Here is a 24591-nt window from a genome sequence, read left to right as displayed (position 1 = left end):
TCTCTGTTACAAAAAATAGTCAGTTCTGAAACATCTATTCGAGGGCTGCTTCATGGCCACCATAGATATAAAGGATGCCTATTACCGTATTTTTCGCCCTATAAGACGCACTTTTTCCCCCCCAAAAGTGGGAGGAAAATGTCAGTGCGTCTTATGGGGCGAATGCTGCACTGTTTACACTGATACACCGCCGACCACATGCTGCACAGCACGGCCGGCGTGTGTATCAGCGAGGAGGGTCTGGGGGCCAGCCTCTATTTTTGTAATGGCAGCGGGGCCCAATGCAGTCACGTGCCTGCTCCGCCCACTTTATGAATGAAGCAGGTGGCGCAGGCACGTGACGTAGTAAGTTATGCTGCCAGTACCCGCCCGCCCAGCCTCCTGCCTGCTATGCTCATAAGTACAGGCTGCTGGATCGAACATATCTATAGTTAAAGGATAACTGTGACACTTGGACCCTAATTTCAATTTTCATATATGTAGTTACTAATAACGTGATATTCCAGAATCAGTTACTATTAGACTGACTTACCCCATATTTAATAAGATTCAGCCCTTAGCAACCAGTCTGAATAAAACTGCAATTTCACTATTCAGTTAAGATGGCCGCCACTGCCCTCACCCTGAGGCTAATCCCGCCTGCCCTCACTAGCCAGTAACCAGAGCCCTCCCCCTAAAGGGTTAATCTCCTGCAGCACAAAGGGGTCCTCTTACCACATGTTGCTTTCATTTATACACTGAGCAGACGGCAGATCTCCCTTCCCTGGTCTGCGCTGCTCCAGCTCTGCATTCTCCAGCTCTGCTGAGTGAGGGAGCGTCTGCCAAGCGCAGGGACAGGGAGAAGTGCACACAGCCCAGGCACTGTTATCAGCTGCTGGGGAGGACCTGGCTTTAATCATTTACTTACAGTCCCTGGCTGTCTGTAATCTGACCATGCACGCTGCGTGCTTCTGCGTCCTCCGTCCTTCAACAGATAGAAGGACCATGCCTAGCAACAGATAGACGGACCGTGCCTAGCAACAGATAGACGGACCGTGCCTAGCAACAGATAGACGGACCGTGCCTAGCAACAGATAGACGGACCGTGCCTAGCAACAGATAGACGGACCGTGCCTAGCAACAGATAGACGGACCGTGCCTAGCAACAGATAGACGGACCGTGCCTAGCAACAGATAGACGGACCGTGCCTAGCAACAGATAGACGGACCGTGCCTAGCAACCCTATGTTAAGCAGAGGTAAAAACAGGCATTACAGGGGACAAAAATTTGGAATTAAGGGGTAATTGAGTACACAGTGAAAAGTTGAAATATGGCCACCAAGGAGATATTAATCACCACAATCCAATACTCCAAAAAAAAAATATGACAGTTATACTTTAAACATTGCCTGCAGTTACCGTAGATACGATTAGTACAGTGAGCGAGGCCCGGTGCAATAGAATACAATGACTGCACTGGGCCCCCGCTGCCATTTAAAAACTAGTGTAGATGCCAGCCCACACCCCCTGTATTGGGGTCATTCACAGTGGCTGACACTGTTATGGGGGGGATCTGTGGATGTCAAATAGCAGAAGATGCTATTAATCTGTCATCCACAGATCCCCCCCCCCCATAACGGTGCCATCCACAGATCCCCCCCCATAATGGTGCCATCCACGGGCGCCCCCATAACGGTGCCATCCACGGGCGCCCCCATAACGGTGCCATCCACGGGCGCCCCCATAACGGTGCCATCCACGGGCGCCCCCATAACGGTGCCATCCACGGGCGCCCCCATAACGGTGCCATCCACGGGCGCCCCCATAACGGTGCCATCCACGGGCGCCCCCATAACGGTGCCATCCGCGGGCACCTTTTGGTTCAAAATATAATATTTTTTTTATTTTCCTCCTCAAAAAACTTATGGGCCGCTGGCGAAAAATACGGTACCGCATCCCAATTCATGCAGATTATCAGAAATATCTGAGTGGTGGTTTCAATGGCAGATCTTTAAGGAATGGCAGGGCTCTCTCCCCGCTGGACACACCACTCCCGCTCACCCCTCAGGTAATTCAATCCTTACACTGGTGGCTGAACCCTTTAAATCTGTCTCAAGGTCTCCCTTGCAATCCGCAGGAGTTAGTAGTCATCACCACAGACGCAGTCCATTCGGCTGGGGTGCCTATTGTCAGGGAGATTTCCGACAGGGGGTATGGAGAACAGTAGAGAGTAAAGACTCTCAGAACATGAGAGAACTCAGAGCAGTTCTTTTTGCCCTAAGAAAATTCCTACCATTATTTCTGGGGAAAGGTCTAAAACTTTTCTCAGATAACACCACGGTCGTATCCTCTATAAACCGACAAGGAGGGACCAGATCAGAGGGTCTTATGTCCTTGGCTGCAGACATTTTTTCCCTAATCATACCTTGCCTTACATTTATCAAGGCGGTACATCTAAAGGGAACAGAAAACAAATTAGCAGACTACTTAAGCAGAAATATTTTGGACCAGGGAGAATAGTGTCTAAATCAAGAATTCTTCAACCAAATGAAGAGTGTAATCTTAAATTTCTGGACATGCCCTAGCATTACCCCATTTTGGGAAGAGGTAAAAGATGTGGCTCACTCCCTTTTAGGATCTCCTATACCGCTGGACCCAAAGGTCTACCTACTTATCTTACCACCTCCGGGGCTGAGTAAGTGCTCTTTCAGACTGTTCCTCTCCCTATGTACCGCAGCTAAAACCTTGATCACTAAATCCTGGAAACGGACTACCCCTCCCACCAAGTCCCCGCTACTGGCCAGGGTCCGTGACTTCAGGTCCATGGACTATCAACACTGTGGAACAGTTCCAAGCGATCTGGCTTCCATGGGATACCTACTCTACACCCCCCCCCCCCCCATCCCGTTGTTACTTTCCCCCATCCGTCCCTTTCCCTTTGTGTTCTGTCAGTTGTCTTATCCCGTGTGATACATTATTAGACATAGTCATGGTATTTATACTGCTGTATGCGCTGTCTCTTCCTTTTTTACATCTCAATGGTCCACTGTGGACTCTGTACGAACTATGCTGTATCACTTTGTTTTTCTTCTTTATTTCTGTATTATTGAAAAATTTGCACGTAATGTGCTAATAAAAATCTACAGTTTAAAACAAAAAGAAATATGGGAAATGTAAAGTAATAACTATTTTTAGAGTTATTACTATCTATTATAAACGTAGAGAAATTGGAAATTTTGCTAATTTTTCAAACTTTTTGGTATTTTTTTTAATAAATAAAAATGAAATATTTTGACTCCATTTTACCACTGTCATGAAGTACAATATGTGACAAAAAAAATCATTCTCAGAACGGCCGGGATAAGAAAAAGCGTTTTAAAGTTATTACCACATAAAGTGACACACGTCAGATTTGCTAAAAATGGCCTGGTCCTGAAAGGGTTAAAGATAAATCTGATCCTCTAAAATTAATAGAATTATTAGGGACTTACCTTGGGGGCGGAGACGCGTAAGACAAATTAGACTATTGGTAGAAGCCCTTGAGGAGAGGAGGAGTTAATCTCCCTTCCTTCAGGGGTTACCTCTTGGCCGCGCAGTTCTGTTTTCTCCGTGAGTGGATTGATAGCCCACTTTGTAAGTATTTAGTGAATAGATCTCCTTATGATAATTTTTTTACGCTATTGGAGTCGGTGTCACGGCAGACAGGGTATAAGATACACAGAAAAATAAACAAGTTTCTAGGCGAGAAGCTGGGGATCAAGGTCACCTCCTGACAAATCCCTGCCAGCTCTCCCTATACTGCTATGCCCACGTTCAGACCCTTAAGGTGGAAATAACGTGTCCTCGTGCCTGGGCTGAAAATACCCTAAAATCCCTAAGATGGTGAAAGGGGAATAGAGGCAGCCTGCTCCCTCAGAACCTGGAGGGGCAGGCGTCTCTCTAACAGCCTAGACCGCAAACCACAAGAGAACAAAAAAACAGCTTATCTTTCTGAGCAGGAACAGCCAATCCTTCCTTCCTTGCATACACAGAGCCAGACAGAAGCTATAACCCGCAGGGAACACTGGGAGTGGGTGTGAATTAAACTGAAACCAACGACCCCACCCAGTGCACCTGAAGGGAGGCGGATCTAGCTTGACTCCAAAACAAAACAAAAGGCTAGACACGTGCTGCTAATCTGGCCGACCTCCGCACATAGCCTGAGCTGGGCATGACAGTCGGATCAATTGACCAACTCAGACAGAGAATTTAAATCCGCCAGGAATTTGTTTATGAAGTCATGGTATTCGATTAGACTTTGGTGTGGAGTGAAAGGTTCCAGTGGACGCACTCCGCTGTGGTATAACGAGCTCTTGCAAACTCTAGCGGAATGAAGTAGAGATTTATATTGGCAAAAAGGTAATATTTTATATGTGACACAGGTAGTAGGAAGTGGGGATATTGTTTCGTTCACAGTATTATCACAAAGACAAAAATGACAGAAATTATCATGGTTTCGGTATTTACAGTTAAGATTGGCACTTTTAAGTATTAAAGAAGAAAATAGGCTGGAAATTCACACCTGTGCACAATTTAATGAATTGATAGAGAACTTGGGGCAAAAGATGAAGATTTCTCAACTTTATAAAAGCTTAATTTGGTGATATTTGGTCCCCGGGACAGAGGGCTCAGCAAAATGAATGTTCAGTGACACACTTGGAGGATCAGGAGAAGTTGGCTCAGGATCTGAGGGTGGTTTCACATCATTGTAATCACGTTTTGGTGCAGTTTAATATTCTACATAGACTTTATGTTGCCCCTCTCGGGCTTAATACATGTGGTATTAGGAATCATTCTAATTGTCCTAGGGGTGATGTTCCTGATTATTTGCACATGTTTTGGTTTTGCCCAGAGTTGAAACAATATTGGGAGACTATTCACTGACTACAGAGAGAAAACTGAATGTGCGGATTCCTTTTATTGCTGAATGCTGGGTATTGGGGGATCTTGCCAAGGTGGGTTGTCACCAATCTAAAAAAAATCTTCTGTTCAAAACAATGGTTATGGCAAGACTCCTACTAGCGCGCTCTTGGTTTGCGCGAGATGTTCCTAGTATTAACACATGGTTAAATTTGGTAAATACCAACAAGAGATATGAACATACACTCACCTAAAGAATTATTAGGAACACCTGTTCTATTTCTCATTGATGCAATTATCTAGTCAACCAATCACATGGCAGTTGTTTCGATGCATTTAGGGGGGGGCTCCTGGTCAAGACAATCTCCTGAACTCCAAACTGAATGTCAGAATGGGAAAGAAAGGTGATTTAAGCAATTTTGAGCGTGGCATGGTTGTTGGTGCCAGACGGGCCGGTCTGAGTATTTCACAATCTGCTCAGTTACTGGGATTTTCACGCACAACCATTTCTAGGGTTTACAAAGAATGGTGTGACAAGGGAAAAACATCCAGTATGCGGCCGTCCTGTGGGCAAAAATGCCTTGTGGATGCTAGAGGTCAGAGGAGAATGGGCCGACTGATTGATTGAAAATTATGTTAATATTGATATGTGTTTATAAAATTGTTTGTTAATATTGGAATAATAATAAAGAAAGTTAAAACTCATAAAGCTGATCCTCATGCATCCAGTGTCTGTGTCAGTTTCCTGAGCGCTCGTATCCCTTTTAATTTGGATTCCAACAATTATAGGTGAAGGGATATTTCCCTAACAGGAGGGTTCCCACCAGTGTCTCCAACAGTGGTCATCCTCTCCCATAGACGTCTATGTTATGAGAATGTATCCCAGCAGTGATACCAGTATAAGGCTACTTTCACACTTGCGTCGGAGCTCCGCTTGTGAGCCCCGAACGCATCCGTACGGCCCCAATGCATTCTGAGTGGATGCGGATCCGCTCAGAATGCATCAGTTTGGCACCGTTTGGCCTCCGTTCCGCTCAGCAGGCGGACACCCGATCGCAGCTTGCAGCATTTTGGTGTCCGCCTGGCCGTGCGGAGCCAAACGGATCCGTCCTGAATTACAATGCAAGTCAATGGGGACGGATCCGTTTGACGTTGACACAATATGGTGCAATTTCAAACGGATCCGTCCTCCATTGACTTTCAATGTAAAGTCAGGAGTCCCCTATTAATATACCATCAGATCGGAGTTTTCTCCAATCCAATGGTATATTTTAACTTGAAGCGTCCCCATCACCATGGGAACGCCTCTATGTTAGAATATACCATCGGATTTGAGTTAGATCGTGAAACTCAGATCCGACAGTATATTCTAACACAGAGGCGTTCCCATGGTGATGGGGATGCTTAAAGTTAGACTATACTACGAACTGTGTACATGACTGCCCCCTGCTGCCTGGCAGCACCCGATCTCTTACAGGGGGCTGTGATCGTCACAATTAACCCCTCAGGTGCCGCACCTGAGGCGTTAATTGTGCGTATCATAGCCCCCTGTAAGAGATCAGGTGCTGCCAGGCAGCAAGGGGCAGACCCCCCTCCCTCCCCTGTATTTAACTCATTGGTGGCCAGTGCGGCCCCCCCCCCCCCTCCCTCCCTCCCTCCCTCGTATTAAATGTGACCAGTGCGGCCCCCCCCTCCCTCCCTAGTATTAAATGTGACCAGTGCGGCCCCCCTCCCTCTATATTTATTGGTGGCCAGTGCGGCCCCCCCTCCCTCCCCAGTAATAAATGTGACCAGTGCGGCCCCCCTCCCTCTATATTCATTGGTGGCCAGTGCGGCCCCCCCTCCCTCCCCAGTATTAAATGTGACCAGTGCGGCCCCCCTCCCTCTATATTCATTGGTGGCCAGTGGGGCCCCCCCTCCCTCCCCAGTATTAAATGTGACCAGTGCGGCCCCCCTCCCTCTATATTCATTGGTGGCCACTGCGGCCCCCCCTCCCTCCCCAGTATTAAATGTGACCAGTGCGGCCCCCCTCCCTCTATATTCATTGGTGGCCAGTTCGGATTCCCAGTATTAAATGTGACCAGTGCAGCCTCCCCTACTGGTAAGTGAAAGGTCTGTGCTATAAGCAATGCGCCGCACAGACCTGTCACCAGTAGGAGGAGCGCCCGGCCGGTCACGGACATCGCAGGTAAGTATAATGCTTCTATTTATTGCTAAGTAACCATGGCAGCCAAGACTGCAATAGCGTCTTGGCTGCCATGGTAACCGATCGAAGCCCCAGCGATTAAACTGGGACTCTGATCGGAACTCTCCGCTGCCACCAATGATGGGGGGGGAGAAGAGGGGAGGCCGCACTGGTCACATTTAATACTGGGGAGGGAGGGGGGCCGCACTGGCCACCAATGAATATAGAGGGAGGGGGGCCGCACTGGCCACCAATGAATATAGAGGGAGGGGGGCCGCACTGGCCACCAATGAATATAGAGGGAGGGGGGCCGCACTGGTCACCAATGAATATAGAGGGAGGGGGGCCGCACTGGTCGCCAATGAATATAGAGGGAGGGGGGCCACACTGGTCACATTTAATACAGGGGAGGGAGGGGGCTGCCCCCTCCTGCCTGGCAGCACCTGATCTCTTACAGGGGGCTATGATGTACACAGCAGGGGGCAGTCATGTACACAGTTCTTTTAGTATATTCTAACTTGAAGCGTCCCCATCACCATGGGAACGCCTCTGTGTTAGAATATACTGTCGGATCTGAGTTTTCACGAAGTGAAAAATCACATCTGTAAAAACCAGTTATGCAGACGGATCTGTTCTGAACGGATGCAAGCGTTTGCATTATAGGAGCGGATCCGTCTGTGCAGACACCAGACGGATCCGCTCCAAACGCAAGTGTGAAAGTAGCCAAAGTGTCACATGACCACTGTGGCCATGATGGTTTACATTACTGGTATCACCACCTCGGCCAGTGATTGGATGTAGCGGTTGAGTGAGGGTGCACCATACTTTACACTGCTGTGACCTCTAACATGGAGGAACCGCCCTGACAAGATCTTCCAGTCCTCAGTCCAGACAATAGAGAGAAGACCTCATCTCCTCTGATTTCTCCCAAATGTCCCTCATCATCTCCGGTCATTATAAGCATTTCTATGGGATTTCATGCGGATTCTACATTGACTCCTCTTCTTCCATTCAGGTTCCTGTGATATAGGATTGTCCGATGACATCATCAGTACCAGATAATGGATGGAGACGGGGACAAGATGGCGGAGAGGATGTTAGATCTTACCCTAGAGATACTCTTCCTGCTTACTGGAGAGGTGAGAGGTTCTGATGATGTCACATTACACCATTATCTATGGTAATTACAGGGGATGTGACTGGAGAGGTGAGAGGTTCTGATGATGTCACATTACATCGTTATCTATGGTAATTACAGGTGATGTGACTGGAGAGGTGAGAGGTTCTGATGATGTCACATTACACCATTATCTATGGTAATTACAGGGGATGTGACTGGAGAGGTGAGAGGTTCTGATGATGTCACATTACATCGTTATCTATGGTAATTACAGGGGATGTGACTGGAGAGGTGAGAGGTTCTGATGATGTCACATTACATCGTTATCTATGGTAATTACAGGTGATGTGACTGGAGAGGTAAGAGGTTCTGATGATGTCACATTACACCATTATCTATGGTAATTACAGGGGATGTGACTGGAGAGGTGAGAGGTTCTGATGATGTCACATTACATCATTATCTATGGTAATTACAGGGGATGTGACCAGAGAGGTGAGAGGTTCTGATGATGTCACATTACATCATTATCTATGGTAATTACAGGGGATGTGACTGGAGAGGTGAGAGGTTCTGATGATGTCACATTACATCATTATCTATGGTAATTACAGGGGATGTGACTGGAGAGGTGAGAGGTTCTGATGATGTCACATTACATCATTATCTATGGTAATTACAGGGGATGTGACTGGAGAGGTGAGAGGTTCTGATGATGTCACATTACACCATTATCTATGGTAATTACAGGTGGACATGGCTGTAGAAGTGATGGACTCTGGAATGTACATGGTGACATTTATTATTATGTCTTCCATGAACAGGATTACTCCACGGTGAAGAAGACGTCTAGTAATCTGATACATGAGAAGAACAATGAGAAGATCCTAGAAGTCGTCCACAAGATGATGGAGCTGCTGACTGGACAGGTGACACCGCCGGGAATGCGGGGACATTATACAGTCACAGCACTGGAGGGGTCTGGGTGATGACGGTGTCATTGTGTTGTCAGGTTCCTATAAGGTGTCAGGATGTCGCTGTCTATTTCTCCATGGAGGAGTGGGAGTATTTAGAAGGACACAAGGGTCTGTACAAGGAGGTCAAGATGGAGGAGGACCAGCCCCTCACATCTCCAGGTAACGGACAGGACTAAATACAAATGTCCTGGAATTCTCTGTCTGTAAAGTCTGAGTCCAGTCTCTGTGTCTCCTGCAGAGAGATCCAGTCAGAGGACAACACCAGAGAGATGTCCGCGTCCTCTTCTTCCACAGGACGGTCAGGTAATGGAGATGTCCCCTCCTCTGTAGGAGGACACCTTGTTTTATCCAGTAGTATTCTAGGTTTATACTGGTTTATACTGGTGTAATGAGCTGGAGATGGTGGGATTACAGCCGACCACAGACGCTCCATGTTCTCTGCTTCTTCCTACAAGTCTCTGACTATGGAGACCACTGGTGGGAATAAGGAACCAATACATTTATGTCCCCGAGAGGAACGAGTCTGGACGCGTCTGGTAGAAGCCGATCTCCTCCACGGAAACCACCTGCAGCATGTCCGGCCGTGCTGAGGATGCATGTGTACAAGGTTATTGGCTGTGAGCCGCCATCTAATATCTAGGTCCATCCTCTAGGAGACCTGCAGCCATTAGGCTCAGACGACGACTGTTGTCGGGTCATTTGTGGTTGTCAGGAAAATTAAAGGGGTTATTACATAACAAGTATCACAGTGCAGTGAATGGGGCATTTCTGGTGAGGTTTTATTACTATGTACATGCAGTAATAATATTGGTAGTATTTTTATGTACAGTACATTTTCCTTCTGGTAGCGCCCCCTGCTGTTTCTTCTGTGACTAGGTTTCTGGTCCACCTTCTCCTGCATTCAGGGATGGACACATGCTCAGTATCTTCTCTGCTCCCTCCTCCTGTCAGTGCCGGTGCAGTCATCTCGTGGAGAAGCAGTGCAGACTCCTTTCATTCATCCCTACTTGTATATTCATGGAGGTATATAGCTATATCTCTACACGGGGGGAGGGGAGAGGGGCTTAGGAAGAGCTGGCTGCAGCGCACTCCTGGGAGATGCAGGTACTTGATGGTCACATGGGATGAGCTGCTGCCCACCCACAGAGAATGAAGAGACCAGAGCTGCAGAGGAGGGAGTAAAGAAGCTAAAAAGGATGAATATTATACTGGAGAGCAGCGGTTTCTGTATTTCTGTACTTCAAGTGTTGGTATGCACTACTCCAGATAACTTTTTCCAGGACGTTCTCCATGACAGCACCATATGTAGGTCGTCCTTCTGGTCTTCTGTAGGGACTAGAACACAGAGAAGTCAATAGGCCGCTCCAGCCTCCAGGGTTCTTCCTGTCTCTACAGAGGACAGGTGCAGAGAGGATTCCTGAGTGGAATTTTCCTGTTCTATCAAATTGTAGGATCTTTGTTAGAGTTGTATGGGGGGTTTCTTCCCTCTCCTTCCATGGTAGGGGTCCCCTAGCCCCTCCCAGACCCTTGCTAGACCTTCTCAAATCAGCTGTATGGGATAGTAATGTCCTGCTGAAGAAACCCTTCCCATCAGGTTTGATGTCGGGGATGTTGCTTCCCTATTTGAGCTCTGGCTTTGTCATCAGAAGATCTGGCAGGCAGCGTGGAGCATCTGAAGGCTGGAGTCCCCAGGTTCAGGACTCACATTCGTCCAAGAGACTCTCCTGGAGGAAAAGGGGAGGAGCTTTATGAGAACATGAGTGGTAAGAGCCCATCTGTATATACACTCATTGACCAAAAATCCTGCACCAAGAAGGAGATGTTGGGATGAAACTTTCCCAGTGTGACTGTAATGATGATAAATGTAAGGGGTCCCAATATTACAGAAATGGAGACAATTATTGGTGACAAATGTCCAATTCCAAGTAGGTTTTAGGACCCTGTTGGGCTGCCTCTAGCCTGGATACAAGATGAGATACGGCCTCTAGCCTGGATACAAGATGGATGAGATACGGTTGGGCAAGGAGACATACATGTTTGGTATGGTATCCTAGGGTACATTTGCCCGCAGATGTTACAGATGACCCTGTAGATCCTGCACACTCATAGGTTGCTGAAGCTCTCATTGCAGCTGTTCCCATAAATGCTTTATAGGCAATAAAACAGGAGGAGACCTTCCTGGAGAAGCCTCGCTGTGCGCAGGCGAGCATATCCAGCTGAATAGTGCTGAGAAGAACACATGTGGCGGCAGGATGTCCTGCACATATCCCTGAGCTGTTAGTGCCCCTCGGACCACTACTAGGGGTCACCGACTGTCGTATGCAATGGCTCCCACCATCATCACACCAGCAGTTAGGGCAGTATGTCGCTCCATAGCAAAGGATTGAAGCGCTCACCAGGAGACCTCCATACTGGAACCCAAAGAGGGCCTAGAATTGTCACTAAAGACAATACGGTTCCAGTCTGTAGTAATCCAGGTTTCCCAATCAGGACATCCCTGCAAACAAAGATTACGGTACCTGCACTAACATAACCACTGCGCCCAACATTTCCTAAAAGCCAAGTCAGAACAGCCTAGATCAGTGGTGGCGAACCTATGGTGCTGGTTCCAGGGGTGGCACTCAGAGCCCTCTCTGTGGGCACCCTCTGCCCAGTGACTTTTCAAAAACCTGGTAGTAGAGATCCTGGCCTTCCTCAGAGAAAGAGATCTCATCATAGTTCCATAGTTTGGACAATTCTTTCTTGATGGCAGAATCCACTCCAATTCTCCAGACTACCTATAAATTGTGGATTTTAGAGAATTGTTGAATCGTGAAGATCAAGAAATCGGATTTCTCTCCAGACGCCAGGAAGATTTTATGACCAACACTCATTTTTGCCAATTCTCAAACATGAGATGATACAGGGGAAAATATCAGTCTTCTGGAGAAAGAGCCACTGCTTAATAAAGAGGTTGTCTGAGTTATGAAAAAAAATATATATAGCGCTGAAAATCTGATTGGCAGCAATATATAAATAAGCTAAGCAAGTTTTATGCAAAAAATATATATATATTTTTCCTCATTTCCCTGGTTCTTTTCTGGCCCTTTGTTTACATGCAATAAAAACAATCTCTGACCCTCCTCCTGCACTGCTAAGGGAGTGGATGCAAGAGCTGCCCTGAGTGACATGTCTGCCTGCTGGGAGACTCTGCAGCATGTTGTATGTGTAGGACTACAAGTCCCAGCTGTATAATGACACTGCTAATACACACAGGATCTTTCCCCTACCTTCTTGTGCAATGCTCTCTAGTCCTTCAGCTCCTGTGCTCAGAATTGTCTCCTCACTGCCTGCTGCAGCTAGCCAGTCTGTGCAGCTGAAGGGGTTAAGAATCCTAGGAGAGAGCAGACAGCCGGCAGTGAAGGGGGCGTGGCCAGCACAGTGACGTCTCGTTTACAGGCTTGTAAACAAAGTTTATCAAAGCAGGGAGAGAATCCGACATCACAGGTCATGTGACCCTGAAATCTGAGAAACCAGCCACTGCAGATAAAGTGAGTTAATTGGAAAGCTGTTATATTTGCCCAGTTAGGAACATAGAAAGAACAAAAAAATAACTCTAACAACCCCTTTAAAGGAAGCTATGAACATCTTAAACATTAATGACCTTCTGCATCTCCACAGTTCTTTGGAGCCAGTTTTACGTCTGTTCTCTCCAGAAATTGATTCTTACGGCCTCAACCAAACAATTCTTCTTCCCAGAGTGAGAAGACGGGCTTTACTTTCGTGGACTTTCCCAGAAAACCTGTAATGAGGGATTCTTTGGAATATAAGTCCCTATCGAGACCAGCAAAACGGGATGAGGTGCTCAGGAATAGAATATGGGCCTAGCATGCTCATTTCCTCCTTTTCCTTTTATTCCGGCCGTCCTGAAGAATATATGGTTAAAAGCAACCAGTGTCATACAAATTACTTAATCCTGTCCAAAGCACAGCTGGTTCCCGATCCTGAAGTATTTATTTCTGGAAGACCCAGAACCTCTTTATCTAAGATAAAATATTGTTCTTCTCCAGGGCCCTCTTCTGTATCGGAAGGTCCAGATGCAGAAATCCTGAAAGCTTGAATCCTGAGAGGGAAATCCTGAAAATTCAGGGACTGTCAGAGTAATATCTACCTTACAGCAGAGTCCCAAGGAAGTTTCCTCACCAGTTTACAGGGAAGTTTGGAGGAGATTTTGCTCCTGGTACGAATCTGAATGTTCGGCCCCTTTTCAGGCTACTTTTACATTAGCGGCAGCCTTCTCCGGGCAAACATGCTGAGAGGCGGCCGGAATAAAACTACAAGATGTAGTTTTATGTTCACCCGCTGGAACAGCCTGCCGGAGAAGGCGGCCGCTAATGTGAAAGTAGCCTTAATTAAATCTAATCTTTCGATTTTCTTCAGAAGGGATATGATAATGACCCAGAAGCCTAAAGGTACAGATCTCAGCCCTGGGTTGTTTTCTGGACCTTCCCCTTGCAGACTATAAATGAATCAAAATGTTCATTAAGGCTACATCCTGGATCAGACCAGCCCTAAAACAGTCCATTCCTCTTTGGGACCTAACTTCAGGGGTCTCTGCGATACTCTTGAGGAGTTGAGTTTGAGATTCTTGTCCCTTAAAACTGTTTTCCCAGATGCCATTACCTTGGCCCGTAGGGTCGGGAGTCTTATCTCAAAGATTTCAATAAGATCATCCTAAAAGTGTATCCGACCTTTCTCCCTAAAATTGCCTCAGCTTTTCACCTTAACCAAGAGATGTTTTTTCCATCTTTTCAATGCATCCCCTCACAACAGCGATTCCACATCTTAGATGTCAAAAGATCATTAGGAAATATTTAGATGCCTTGAGTAGGGTCGCGTCAACACCCGGGTAAGGGCTGGGCCCACTGTGCCCCCTCACTCCTGCAGCTGTGTCTTGGTCTAAATTAAACTGCCTGTTCTGAATTCTAAGGCACCTTACCCCAGCAATGCGGACAATTTTCACCATGTGCACTGCTGGGGTGGGCGTCCGCAGGACTCAGAACAGGGTAGATTGAGTTATCTACTGGGCTAAAGGACCTTCCTGATGTCATCCGTCCATGTGACCATTGGGGGAGGAGCAGAGAGCTGTGTTCCTATAGGGACAGGAGCCTGGCTGGAATGTGGTGAGGCCTAGCTGTGTGTCTGTCTGTCCGTGTGTCTCTCCCTGTCTATCACCATCACTATGCCCACAGTGCTCCTATGCCTTGACACAGCTGCATCAGGACGTTCTGTGCAGGCGAAGAAGATTGTAGAGGAGGCAGCGCCGCCAGCATGAAGTCCCGTCGGAGAGGCACACTAAGGACGTAGGTAACACTACCTCATTATCAGCACTAGTGTTATCTGTAGTGTTACATAGGACTGCAGGTGACATCTACTGCATTATCTGTACTCGGAGAGACTTTATCGCCCAAGGGCCCTCGTGAACCTGGAGCCGGCCCTGACATTGAGATCCTGGAGATAAGATCCAAATCTGTTCTGACAGTTCTCTGGAAGAAACAAGGGGAAGAAGGTCTCAGAGACCATCTTGGCGAGGTGGCTGAAGACTGCAATCCAATAATTCTGTAATTCCTGGTCCAGATGGAATTAAAGCCAATCACACCAGGGACATTTTCGTTCCATGGGCAGAGAGAGCAGAGGCATCTACTGATCAGATCTGCAGAGCAGCGCCTTGGGCAAGCTTTTTGCGAACCCATTCAAGTCAATGGGACCGTGAAAAAACACGGAGGCGCACAAGATTGTCGTCCGCGTCCGTTTTTTTCCTATCATTTGCATGGCAAACTTGACTTAGACTTTTTTTTTTACTTTCCTTTGTCTGGTGTCCTGCAGAAGACTAGAAGGGCAATCTCCATGTGGTGCTGTCATGTCGGACTCCAGAGAAACCAGTCACTGGTAGAATTCCTACTTCTTAATTTGTGGGATAATCCCTTTAAAGAGGTTATCCAGCCCAATTATTTAACAGACCCCTTCAGAGTGGCTGGGTTCATACTTACCTGATTCCTGCTGGTGGTTTCCAGCTCCATCGATGCATGGGCACCTCTGCAGATCCCGGGTCTCTGAGAATCCACATCCAGTTGACAGGGCAGCGGAGCACCTGCCACCCATGCAGTACGTCACTCAGTCATGTGCCACATTGGTCACAGGTCTCCTCTGCTGCCAGTCCTTGGCTGTAGAAGTTGCACCCAACCCCCCAACTATCTCCACCCGCGCCCCCCTGTCAACAGTGTGTTGATTTCCACAGACACAGCACCTGTAGAGTCGACAGTGGAGCAATGAAGCCAGAACACAGAGGCAGGGACCAAGTAAGTATGAACTCCACCGGGGGTCCGCCTCTCTGAAGGGGTCTATTACACAAGTTTAAAGTTGGATAACTCTTTTAATGATCTTTTGTAGGCATCTAAAACATTCCACTCAACTTGTCCAACTGTCCTGTAATTCACAATATTTGTTTCACACATTTTGAATCAGGGTGAAGATCTGAACAATATTAATGCTACAGAGACAGATGTGAGGGGCGATGAGGAATACAAGGAGGAGATTCCTACAGAGACAGATGTGAGGGGCGATGAGGAATACAAGGAGGAGATTCCTACAGAGACAGATGTGAGGGGCGATGAGGAATACAAGGAGGAGATTCCTACAGAGACAGATGTGAGGGGCGATGAGGAATACAAGGAGGAGATCCCTACAGAGACAGATGTGAGGGGCGATGAATACAAGGAGGAGATTCCTACAGAGACAGATGTGAGGGGCGATGAGGAATACAAGGAGGAGATCCCTACAGAGACAGATGTGAGGGGCGATGAATACAAGGAGGAGATTCCTACAGAGACAGATGTGAGGGGCGATGAGGAATACAAGGAGGAGATCCCTACAGAGACAGATGTGAGGGGCGATGAATACAAGGAGGAGATTCCTACAGAGACAGATGTGAGGGGCGATGAGGAATACAAGGAGGAGATCCCTACAGATAAGAGTCCAGGTGAGTAGTGACCACTAAATGAAGCAGAGATGAGTCTGTAACCGTAATGACACTGAACTGGACTTCCCCTATAGCAGGCGCCTTCCCCAGGTCCTAACAGTGTCCTCCAGTACTCAGATACCCCCAGGACTTACAGTAGGACCAAACTGTGTAACAGCCGGACTGTCCCATGAAGAATAATACAAAGCACATATCCCAACACAATCAGGTAAGAAGAAAGCCAGGAGATAGGAGCTTATCAGTAGATGAGTAGAACAGGATGGGGATGGTAATCAGACAATGGAACAGACGGATGATGGGGGTTATATGGTGAACGGATGATTGAACAGACAATAAGTGGCCCTGACTGTAGCTTTCCCTGAAACCTTCCCTAGATCTATCCTTAGACGCTGACCCTAATACCAGACATCACTGACCCTAACTGTCCGTTAAGACATTCCTATGAAAAACCCTAATCTGTAAACCTGGCCCTAAAACAGACAATAGGAGGACACTAAGACCCAACCCAAACTGAGCAGAGCTGAACTAGAATCAATGCAGGACAGACTGAAACATGGAACATCCCCTCCCCCCAACCACACACACAGACTACAAGAATCAGAGGCAAAGACTGGACTGATCATAAGAACAAAACTACACCGATGAGGAAAACTAGGAGAGATACCAGAAAATAAAAGGATTTCTGGAATGAAAAGCACAGAGCTTACACTATAACCAGCAGCCCCCTGCAGAAACTAGGAATATTTACAGCGAGGCTAACCAGTCAGGAGCTCCTCTCCAAACAAGGTGAGCTACAGAAGAGAGGTCGGCTGAGCAAGAGATCAGCTACTGTATAATACATAGCAACTGCCCCAAACATACTAGTAGACAGGAGAAGATGAAACCATAGGAGTGTTCCCGCTGATCCTAGCCCATTACACTAAGGTGGTAACGACTCCCTCAGGCTGCGCTGTGACTCTCCAGGACTTGCTCAGTAATATCAGGGTGACAGGTCTCTTTCATGAATCTCCTGGACGTGTCCTGGTGTCCCTCTGTGCAGGTGTATAGTCCGTTCAGTTTCTCACTTGAGTTGATCAAAATAGATTAAACTTGATGAACCTGTGTCCTCTCTTAAGGCAATGTAATTATGAGTTTCTCACACCGGTTCCTTTGCCATGGTTGATTTCTGAGATATAACCCAAACTGGTCCCACATCACAGCATCAGTATTGGTTATGGACTTGGCCCCTTCTTATTCCTTCTGCTGTAACATTGCCATCAATTGTTGTATGCTGTTCATGGACGGGGGCAGCGTCTCCTCCTCCTTCCAGTGCAAATACCTAGTAGCCATTGGCTCCTGAACTGAAAACTTTAGGAGCCAAATTAAATTTTTAGTCGCCAAATCGAAACCAAATCAAAATTTTGGTATCGTGACAACGCTAGGGTTGTTTCGATACCAAAATTTGGATTCGCTTTCGTCACCATAAAAAAGTATTGCGATACTCAATACCACGCAAAAGAAAAAAAAACACCAAAAAAAGCTGCGTGCATTTTGCATTTTATGAAAAGTTCGGCCCATAATAGAACAGTCCTATCCTATTTTTTGGGGTGACAAAAAATGGCGAATCGCATGGTTTTTATTTATTTATTTCTGTTCCGGCGCTCACCGCATAATTTAATAGTTTGGACTTTTTGGAAGCGGCGCTATGTAATGTGTTTTTTTATTTATTGTTTATATATTTATTTATTGTTTATATATTTTATATGTAAGATTGGGAAAGGGGGGATTTAAACTTAATATTTTAGGGTACTTTCACACTAGCGTTTTTCTTTTCCGCATAGAGTTCCATCCTAGGGGCTCTATACCGGAAAAGAACTGATCAGGCATATCCCCATGCATTCTGAATGGAGAGTAATCCGTTCAGGATGTCTTTAGTTCAGTCTTTTTGACTGATCAGGCAAAAGATAAAAATGCAGCATGCTACGGTTTTATCTCCAGCGAAAAAAACTGAAGACAATCCTGAATGCCTATGGGCAATTTTCCCCATAGGAATGTATTAGTGCCAGATCCGGCATTCAAAATACCAGAATGCCGCATCCGTCCTTCCTATGAAATTTGAAAAAAAGATACAAGACGGATCAGTCTGTCCGCATGACAAGCGGAGAGACGGATACGTTCTCGCAATGCATTTGTTCCGACGTCGGAACTGCTTGCCGGATCACATTGCCGCAAGTGTGAAAGTAGCCTTAGTGGTTGTGTTTTTTTTTTTTTTGTTTTTTTTTTATACTTACTATTAGCCCCCTTAGGGGCTGGAACCCTTGTCCTATTCACCCTTAGGCCCCGTTTACACGGACGAGATTTCTGTGCGGGTGCAATGCGTGAGGGGAACGCATTGCACCCGCACTGAATCCGGACCCATTCACTTCTATGGGGCTGTGCACATGAGCGGTGATTTTCACGCATCACTTGTGCGTTGCGTGAAAATCGCAGCATGCTCTATGTTGTGCGTTTTTCACGCAACGCAGGCCCCATAGAAGTTAATGGGGCTGCGTGAAAATCTCAAGCATCCGCAAGCAAGTGAAAGTCTATTAACTGTGTGTGTTTTTTTTCCCTTATAACATGGTTATAAGGGAAAATAATAGCATTCTTTAATACAGAATGCTTAGTAGAAGATCAATTGAGGGTTAAAAAAATAAAAAAATGAACTCGCCTCCTCCAATTGATCGCGTAGCTGCCGGTCTCCTGTTCTTTCTTCAGGACCTGTCAAAGGACCTGTGGTGACATCACTGTGCTCATCACATGGTACATCACATGATCCATCACCATGGTAATGGACCATGTGATTAGCTCAGTGACGTCACCACAGGTCCTGAAGAAAGAACAGGAGACCGGCAGCTACGCGATCAATTGGAGAAGGTGAGTTAATTTTTTGTTTTATTTTTTAACCCTCATTGGCACTGCGCCACCAATGTTTATTATACTGGGGTGTTGGGGGGGGGGGGCGCACTGCGCCACCAATGTTTATTATACTGGGGGGGGTGCACTGCGCCACCAATGTTTATTATACTGGGGTTTTGCGGGGGCTGTGGCCACTGCGCCACCAATGAAGATAACTGACCTGTTAATACAAATACAGGAGGCGGGTGCCGGAATCCAATAGCCGGCACCCGACCTCTGACGGGGAGCTGCGATCAGCGGCAGTTAACCCTTCAGGTACCGTACCTGAAGGGTTAACTGCAGCGGATCGCAGCTCCCTGTCATAGAGGTCGGGTCCCGGCTATTTGATTCCGGCACCCGCCTCCTGTATTTGTATTAACAGGTCAGTTATCTTCATTGGTGGCGCAGTGGCCACAGCCCCCCCCCCCTCCTCCTCTCTCTCTTCTTATTGGCGGCGGCACAGGGGGGGAGAGATACTCCTCCACTGCGCTGCTGAATTGAACATCGGCGGCGGGGCAGAGAACTATCATCTACTGTGCCCCGCCACTGTATTCAACTGCAGAGCTGCGGCGGCGGGTCTAGTCGCAAATGGCGACAAGACTAAAAAGTCTTGTCGCCATTTGTAAATTCTAAGTCGCGTTGGCGACCATTTTGGTCGCCATCTGGAGCCCTGCCTTCTGACACCGGGCAAAGAATCCTTTTTGCAGTATTCTGTTAGATCACGAATGCCCAACTTGCTGCCCTCCAACTGTTGCAAAACTACAACTCCCAGCATGCCTGGACAGCCTGCAGCTATTAGGGCATGCTTTGAGTTGTAGCTTTGCAACAGCTGGAGGGCTGCAGATTGAGCCTCCCTGTGTTAGATGATTGATCTCTAGGATGTGAGAAACCTGTGCATATGATTGCCTGACTCTTGCCTGTTGTAACAGCTCTATTCTTCTTGTCCGACCCTTCTATGTACTTAGGGCCATTCTGCTTTTAGGTGTGAGGTCACATGACACAATTGGACAGCCCTCTTGTCAGTTATGAATTTTGATAGCTACCTTCAATTTGTAAAATATTATATTAATTAAAAATTATTTAAAAATGTTTTGTTCTTGGTAGATGACTGTACTGGGCGCTTGGAGAAACATCTCATATCTACATATTATAATGCAGATGATCCAGGTGTCATATCAGATACATATGAAGAGCGTGCCATTATCCCAGATGTACCCTCAGACCTTCACAGCAAAAATCTATCATCTCATCCTTTAAAACAAGTCCAATCTTCTAATTCATCACATACTCTTCCTCAGAATGAAACTCACAGAAGAGGTTCTGGAACCAAAAGAGCTCAGAAAAAGCCGTATTCATGTTCAGAATGTGAAAAATGTTTTACAAAAAAAACACATCTTGAAAACCATCAGAGAATTCACACAGGAGAGAAGCCGTATTCATGTACAGAATGTGGAAAATCATTTACTCAGCAATCCGGAGTTGTTAAACATCAGAGAAGTCACACAGGAGAGAAGCCATTTTCATGTACAGAATGTGGAAAATCATTTACTCAGCAATCCACTGTTGTTCTACATCAGAGAAGTCACACAGGAGAGAAGCCATATTTATGTTCAGAATGTGGGAAATGTTTCACTCGGAAATCATCACTTGAGAGCCATCAGAGAAGTCACACAGGAGAGAAGCTGTATTCATGTTCAGAATGTGGGACATTTTTCACTCAGAAATCATCACTTGAGAGCCATCAGCGAATTCACACAGGGGAGCTGTATTTATGTTCAGAATGTGGGAAATGTTTTACTCAGAAATCATCTCTTGAGACCCATCGGAGAATTCACACAGGGGCGAAACCATATTCATGTACAGAATGTGGTAAATGTTTTACTCAGAAATCATCTCTTGAGGGCCATCAGAGAAATCACACAGGAGAGAAACCATATTCATGTTTAGAATGTGGTAAATGTTTTACTCAGATATCACATCTTAAGAGCCATCAGAGAAGTCACACAGGAGAGAAGCCATATTCATGTTCTGAATGTGGCAAATGTTTTACTCGGAAATCATCTCTTGTTCAACATCAGAGAATTCACACAGGGAACAAGCAATTCTAAATCCTTCCTGTAAAATATGCCATGATTTTCCATATTTTTATATTTTTTTTGCAATCATTTATAGCGAGAAGACTCAGCTTTGTTATATAAATATTGCATATATATTGAAGCAGGAATTAAAAGAAAATATCAATATATTCAGAAGTGTAGTTACAGCTGTTATAATTGTAGATCTTAAAGGGGTTGTGCAAGAATGAGGGGGTTTGGCAAACTCCCCCACTTTACTGGATCTGTAAAGGGAAGATTACTTACCTGCTTCCTGGCGATGGCTCTCTGCTCCTTCTCTTCCAAGCCTGCAATGCTCGGCTGGGCTCATCTGGTTTACATTGCCACAGCAAACACTGGCCGCGGCGGAGACTGGATCCCCTTGTGTCATGTGACTATTTGCCATGACGTAAGGGAAACCAGTAACCATGATCGTCCATGAATTATATAATACTAGACATTAAGCCTGTTGAAATAACAGGCGCTAGAACAGTAGTGCATAAACATTAGTAGGAACAGTCTATATTAAATGGCAAGGGAACTTGACACTGACTGGTTTCCGCGACTGAGATTGCTGACTGTGGCTGCGGCTGAGATTGTGGCCTGTGGCTGAGACTGCTGGCACTGACTTGGTGGATGGTGGCACTGACTGATGGTTTAGATGGCTGGCACTGACTGGTTGCTGGCACTGTGACTGGTAGTTGTATGACTGGCACTGACTGCTGGTGCTGAGACTGCTGGTAGCGACTGGTAGGTCAGACTGCTGACAGGGGCTCCTATCTATATGGCTGATAGTGCTGGGACTGACTAACAGAAATGGTGGCGCTCCAACCTGCTTGCATGTGTGTGCGGTGCAGGCGGCATGTGGAGCGCCGTGTCCTGATTGGTCGGGACGTTGATGTAAGCTGTGCGGGCGTGTTATTATTAGGGTTATTCCTGCAGAAATTCGCTGTAGTATTAATACATATTTGTGTAGGTATATTATAAGGCTTCATTCACATCACCGTTCTGCCTTTCCGTTCTCCTGCTCCGTTTAGGAGCAGGAGAACAGAAAAGGCACGTAACTGACGCCAAACTGAGTCAAACGGAGCCTAAGGACCCCATAGACTATAATGGGGTCCGTTATGTTTCCGCTTAGAAGATGATTTTTAAGTGGAGACAAAAGTCTCCGCTTAAAAATCATCTTCTGAGCGGAAACATAACATAGAAACATAGAACATAGAAACATAGAATGTGTCGGCAGATAAGAACCATTTGGCCCATCCAGTCTGCCCAATATATCTGAATACTATGGATAGCCCCCGGCCCTATCTTATATGAAGGATGGCCTTATGCCTATCCCATGCATGCTTAAACCCCTTCACTGTATTTGCAGCTACCACTTCTGCAGGAAGGCTATTCCATGCATCCACTACTCTCTCAGTAAAGTAATACTTCCTTATATTACTTTTAAACCTTTGCCCCTCTAATTTAAAACTGTGTCCTCTTGTGGTAGTTTTTCTTCTTTTAAATATGCTCTCCTCCTTTACCGAGTTGATTCCCTTTATGTATTTAAAAGTTTCTATCATATCCCCTCTGTCTCTTCTTTCTTCCAAGCTATACATATTAAGGTCCTTTAATCTTTCCTGGTAAGTTTTATCCTGCAATCCATGTACTAGTTTAGTAGCTCTTCTCTGAACTCTCTCTAGAGTATCTATATCCTTCTGGAGATATGGTCTCCAGTACTGAGCACAATACTCCAAGTGAGGTCTCACCAGTGTTCTGTACAGCGGCATAAGCACTTCACTCTTTCTACTGCTTATACCTCTCCCTATACACCCAAGCATTCTGCTGGCATTTCGTGCTGCTCTATTACATTGTCTTCCCACCTTTAAGTCTTCTGAAATAATTACTCCTAAATCCCTTTCCTCAGATACTGAGGTCAGGACTGTGTCAAATATTCTATATTCTGCCCTTGGGTTTTTACGCCCCAGGTGCATTATCTTGCACTTATCCACATTAAATTTCAGTTGCCAGAGTTCTGACCATTCTTCTAGTTTTCCTAAATCCTTTTCCATTTGGCGTTTCCCTCCAGGAACATCAACCCTGTTACATATCTTTGTGTCATCAGCAAAAAGACAAACCTTACCATCGAGGCCTTTTGCAATATCACTTATGAAGATATTAAACAAAATTGGTCCCAGTACAGATCCCTGTGGAACCCCACTGGTAACATTACCTTGTTTTGAATGTTCTCCATTGACTACAACCCTCTGTTGTCTGTCACTCAGCCACTGCCTAATCCACTCAACAATATGGGAGTCCATGCTCAATGACTGCAGTTTATTGATAAGTCTTCTATGTGGGACAGTGTCAAAAGCCTTACTAAAATCTAGATATGCGATGTCTACTGCACCTCCACCGTCTATTATTTTAGTCACCCAGTCAAAAAAATCTATAAGATTTGTTTGACATGATCTCCCTGAAATAAACCCATGTTGTTTTTCATCTTGCAATCCATGGGATTTTAGATGTTCCACAATCCTATCCTTTAATAGGGTTTCCATTAATTTGCCTACTATTGATGTCAGACTCACTGGTCTATAGTTGCTCGATTCCTCCCTACTACCTTTCTTGTGAATGGGCACGACATTTGCCAATTTCCAATCTTCCGGGACGACTCCTGTTACTAATGATTGGTTAAATAAATCTGTTAACGGTTTTGCCAGCTCACCACTAAGCTCTTTTAATAATTTTGGGTGTATCTCATCAGGCCCCTGTGACTTAACACGGACCCCATTATAATCTATGGGGTCCTTCGGCTCAGTTTGACTCAGTTTGGCGTCAGTTATGTGCCTTTTCCGTCTTTTCCGTTCTCCTGTTCCTAAACCGAGCAGGAGAACGGAAAGGCAGAACGGTGATGTCAACGTAGCCTAAACTCTATTTCACAGAAAAATTTACCTACTTAAAACTTAACTTTTATATTAGATATTTACTAAAATAGGTCACACAATTAGATAAATATTGTAAATGACTGCAATTAGTTATCTGGCAAATAAACATACATTAAAGGTACATAACACCACTTTCACCATATACAAGTGTATCTCAAGCACTGAATTTGTTATAACCACTCACGGTTTGATGTATAATTACTTCAGGCTGGTGTGGTGGGTCTGGGTCTTGATCAGATGGATCCAAACGATCTTAATTGTAGAATTGTCCACTGTAGAAAGGATCCAAAAGGTTTTAGCAGTGTTTTCTTTTTCCCTTTTTCCCAATGTAAATAAGGGAAGCGGAGTGGGAGATATGTCCCGAGTGGTTCTATTAGGCCCTGCCTGAAAGCGGAGAGGTCTCCCGCCTAGATCCGGAAGAATCACCCCCTAGAGAGCGACCCCACTTATCAGTGGCTGACCCTAGATCAA

The 24591-nt window shown here is 45.9% G+C and overlaps 1 protein-coding gene across 6 annotated transcripts in view; it reads left to right on the top strand.

Annotated features, from left to right (window-relative positions):
- LOC121000859 (gastrula zinc finger protein XlCGF17.1-like) overlaps window positions 1-21799 on the top strand; it is an 86997-nt gene extending 65198 nt beyond the window's left edge. For 2 of the 6 annotated variants that reach the window (XM_040431593.1, XM_040431592.1), the window contains exons 2-3: window positions 8079-8202; window positions 20199-21799. In XM_040431593.1, the coding sequence (XP_040287527.1) occupies window positions 8103-8202; window positions 20199-21202 (1104 nt within the window). In that variant the 5' untranslated portion in view covers window positions 8079-8102 and the 3' untranslated portion in view covers window positions 21203-21799. Of the gene's footprint in view, window positions 1-8075; window positions 8203-9007; window positions 9113-9195; window positions 9320-9394; window positions 9464-20198 lie in introns of all 6 variants that reach the window. The other 4 variants (XM_040431598.1, XM_040431591.1, XM_040431597.1 and 1 more) reach the window with 4 other exon arrangements.
- Window positions 21800-24591: the final 2792 nt, after the last annotated feature.

Source organism: Bufo bufo, chromosome 5, assembly GCF_905171765.1.
Source record: "Bufo bufo chromosome 5, aBufBuf1.1, whole genome shotgun sequence".
Lineage (NCBI taxonomy): Eukaryota > Metazoa > Chordata > Amphibia > Anura > Bufonidae > Bufo > Bufo bufo.
Note: the sequence above shows the minus strand (reverse complement) of the source record. Positions and strands in the feature narration are given on the sequence as shown.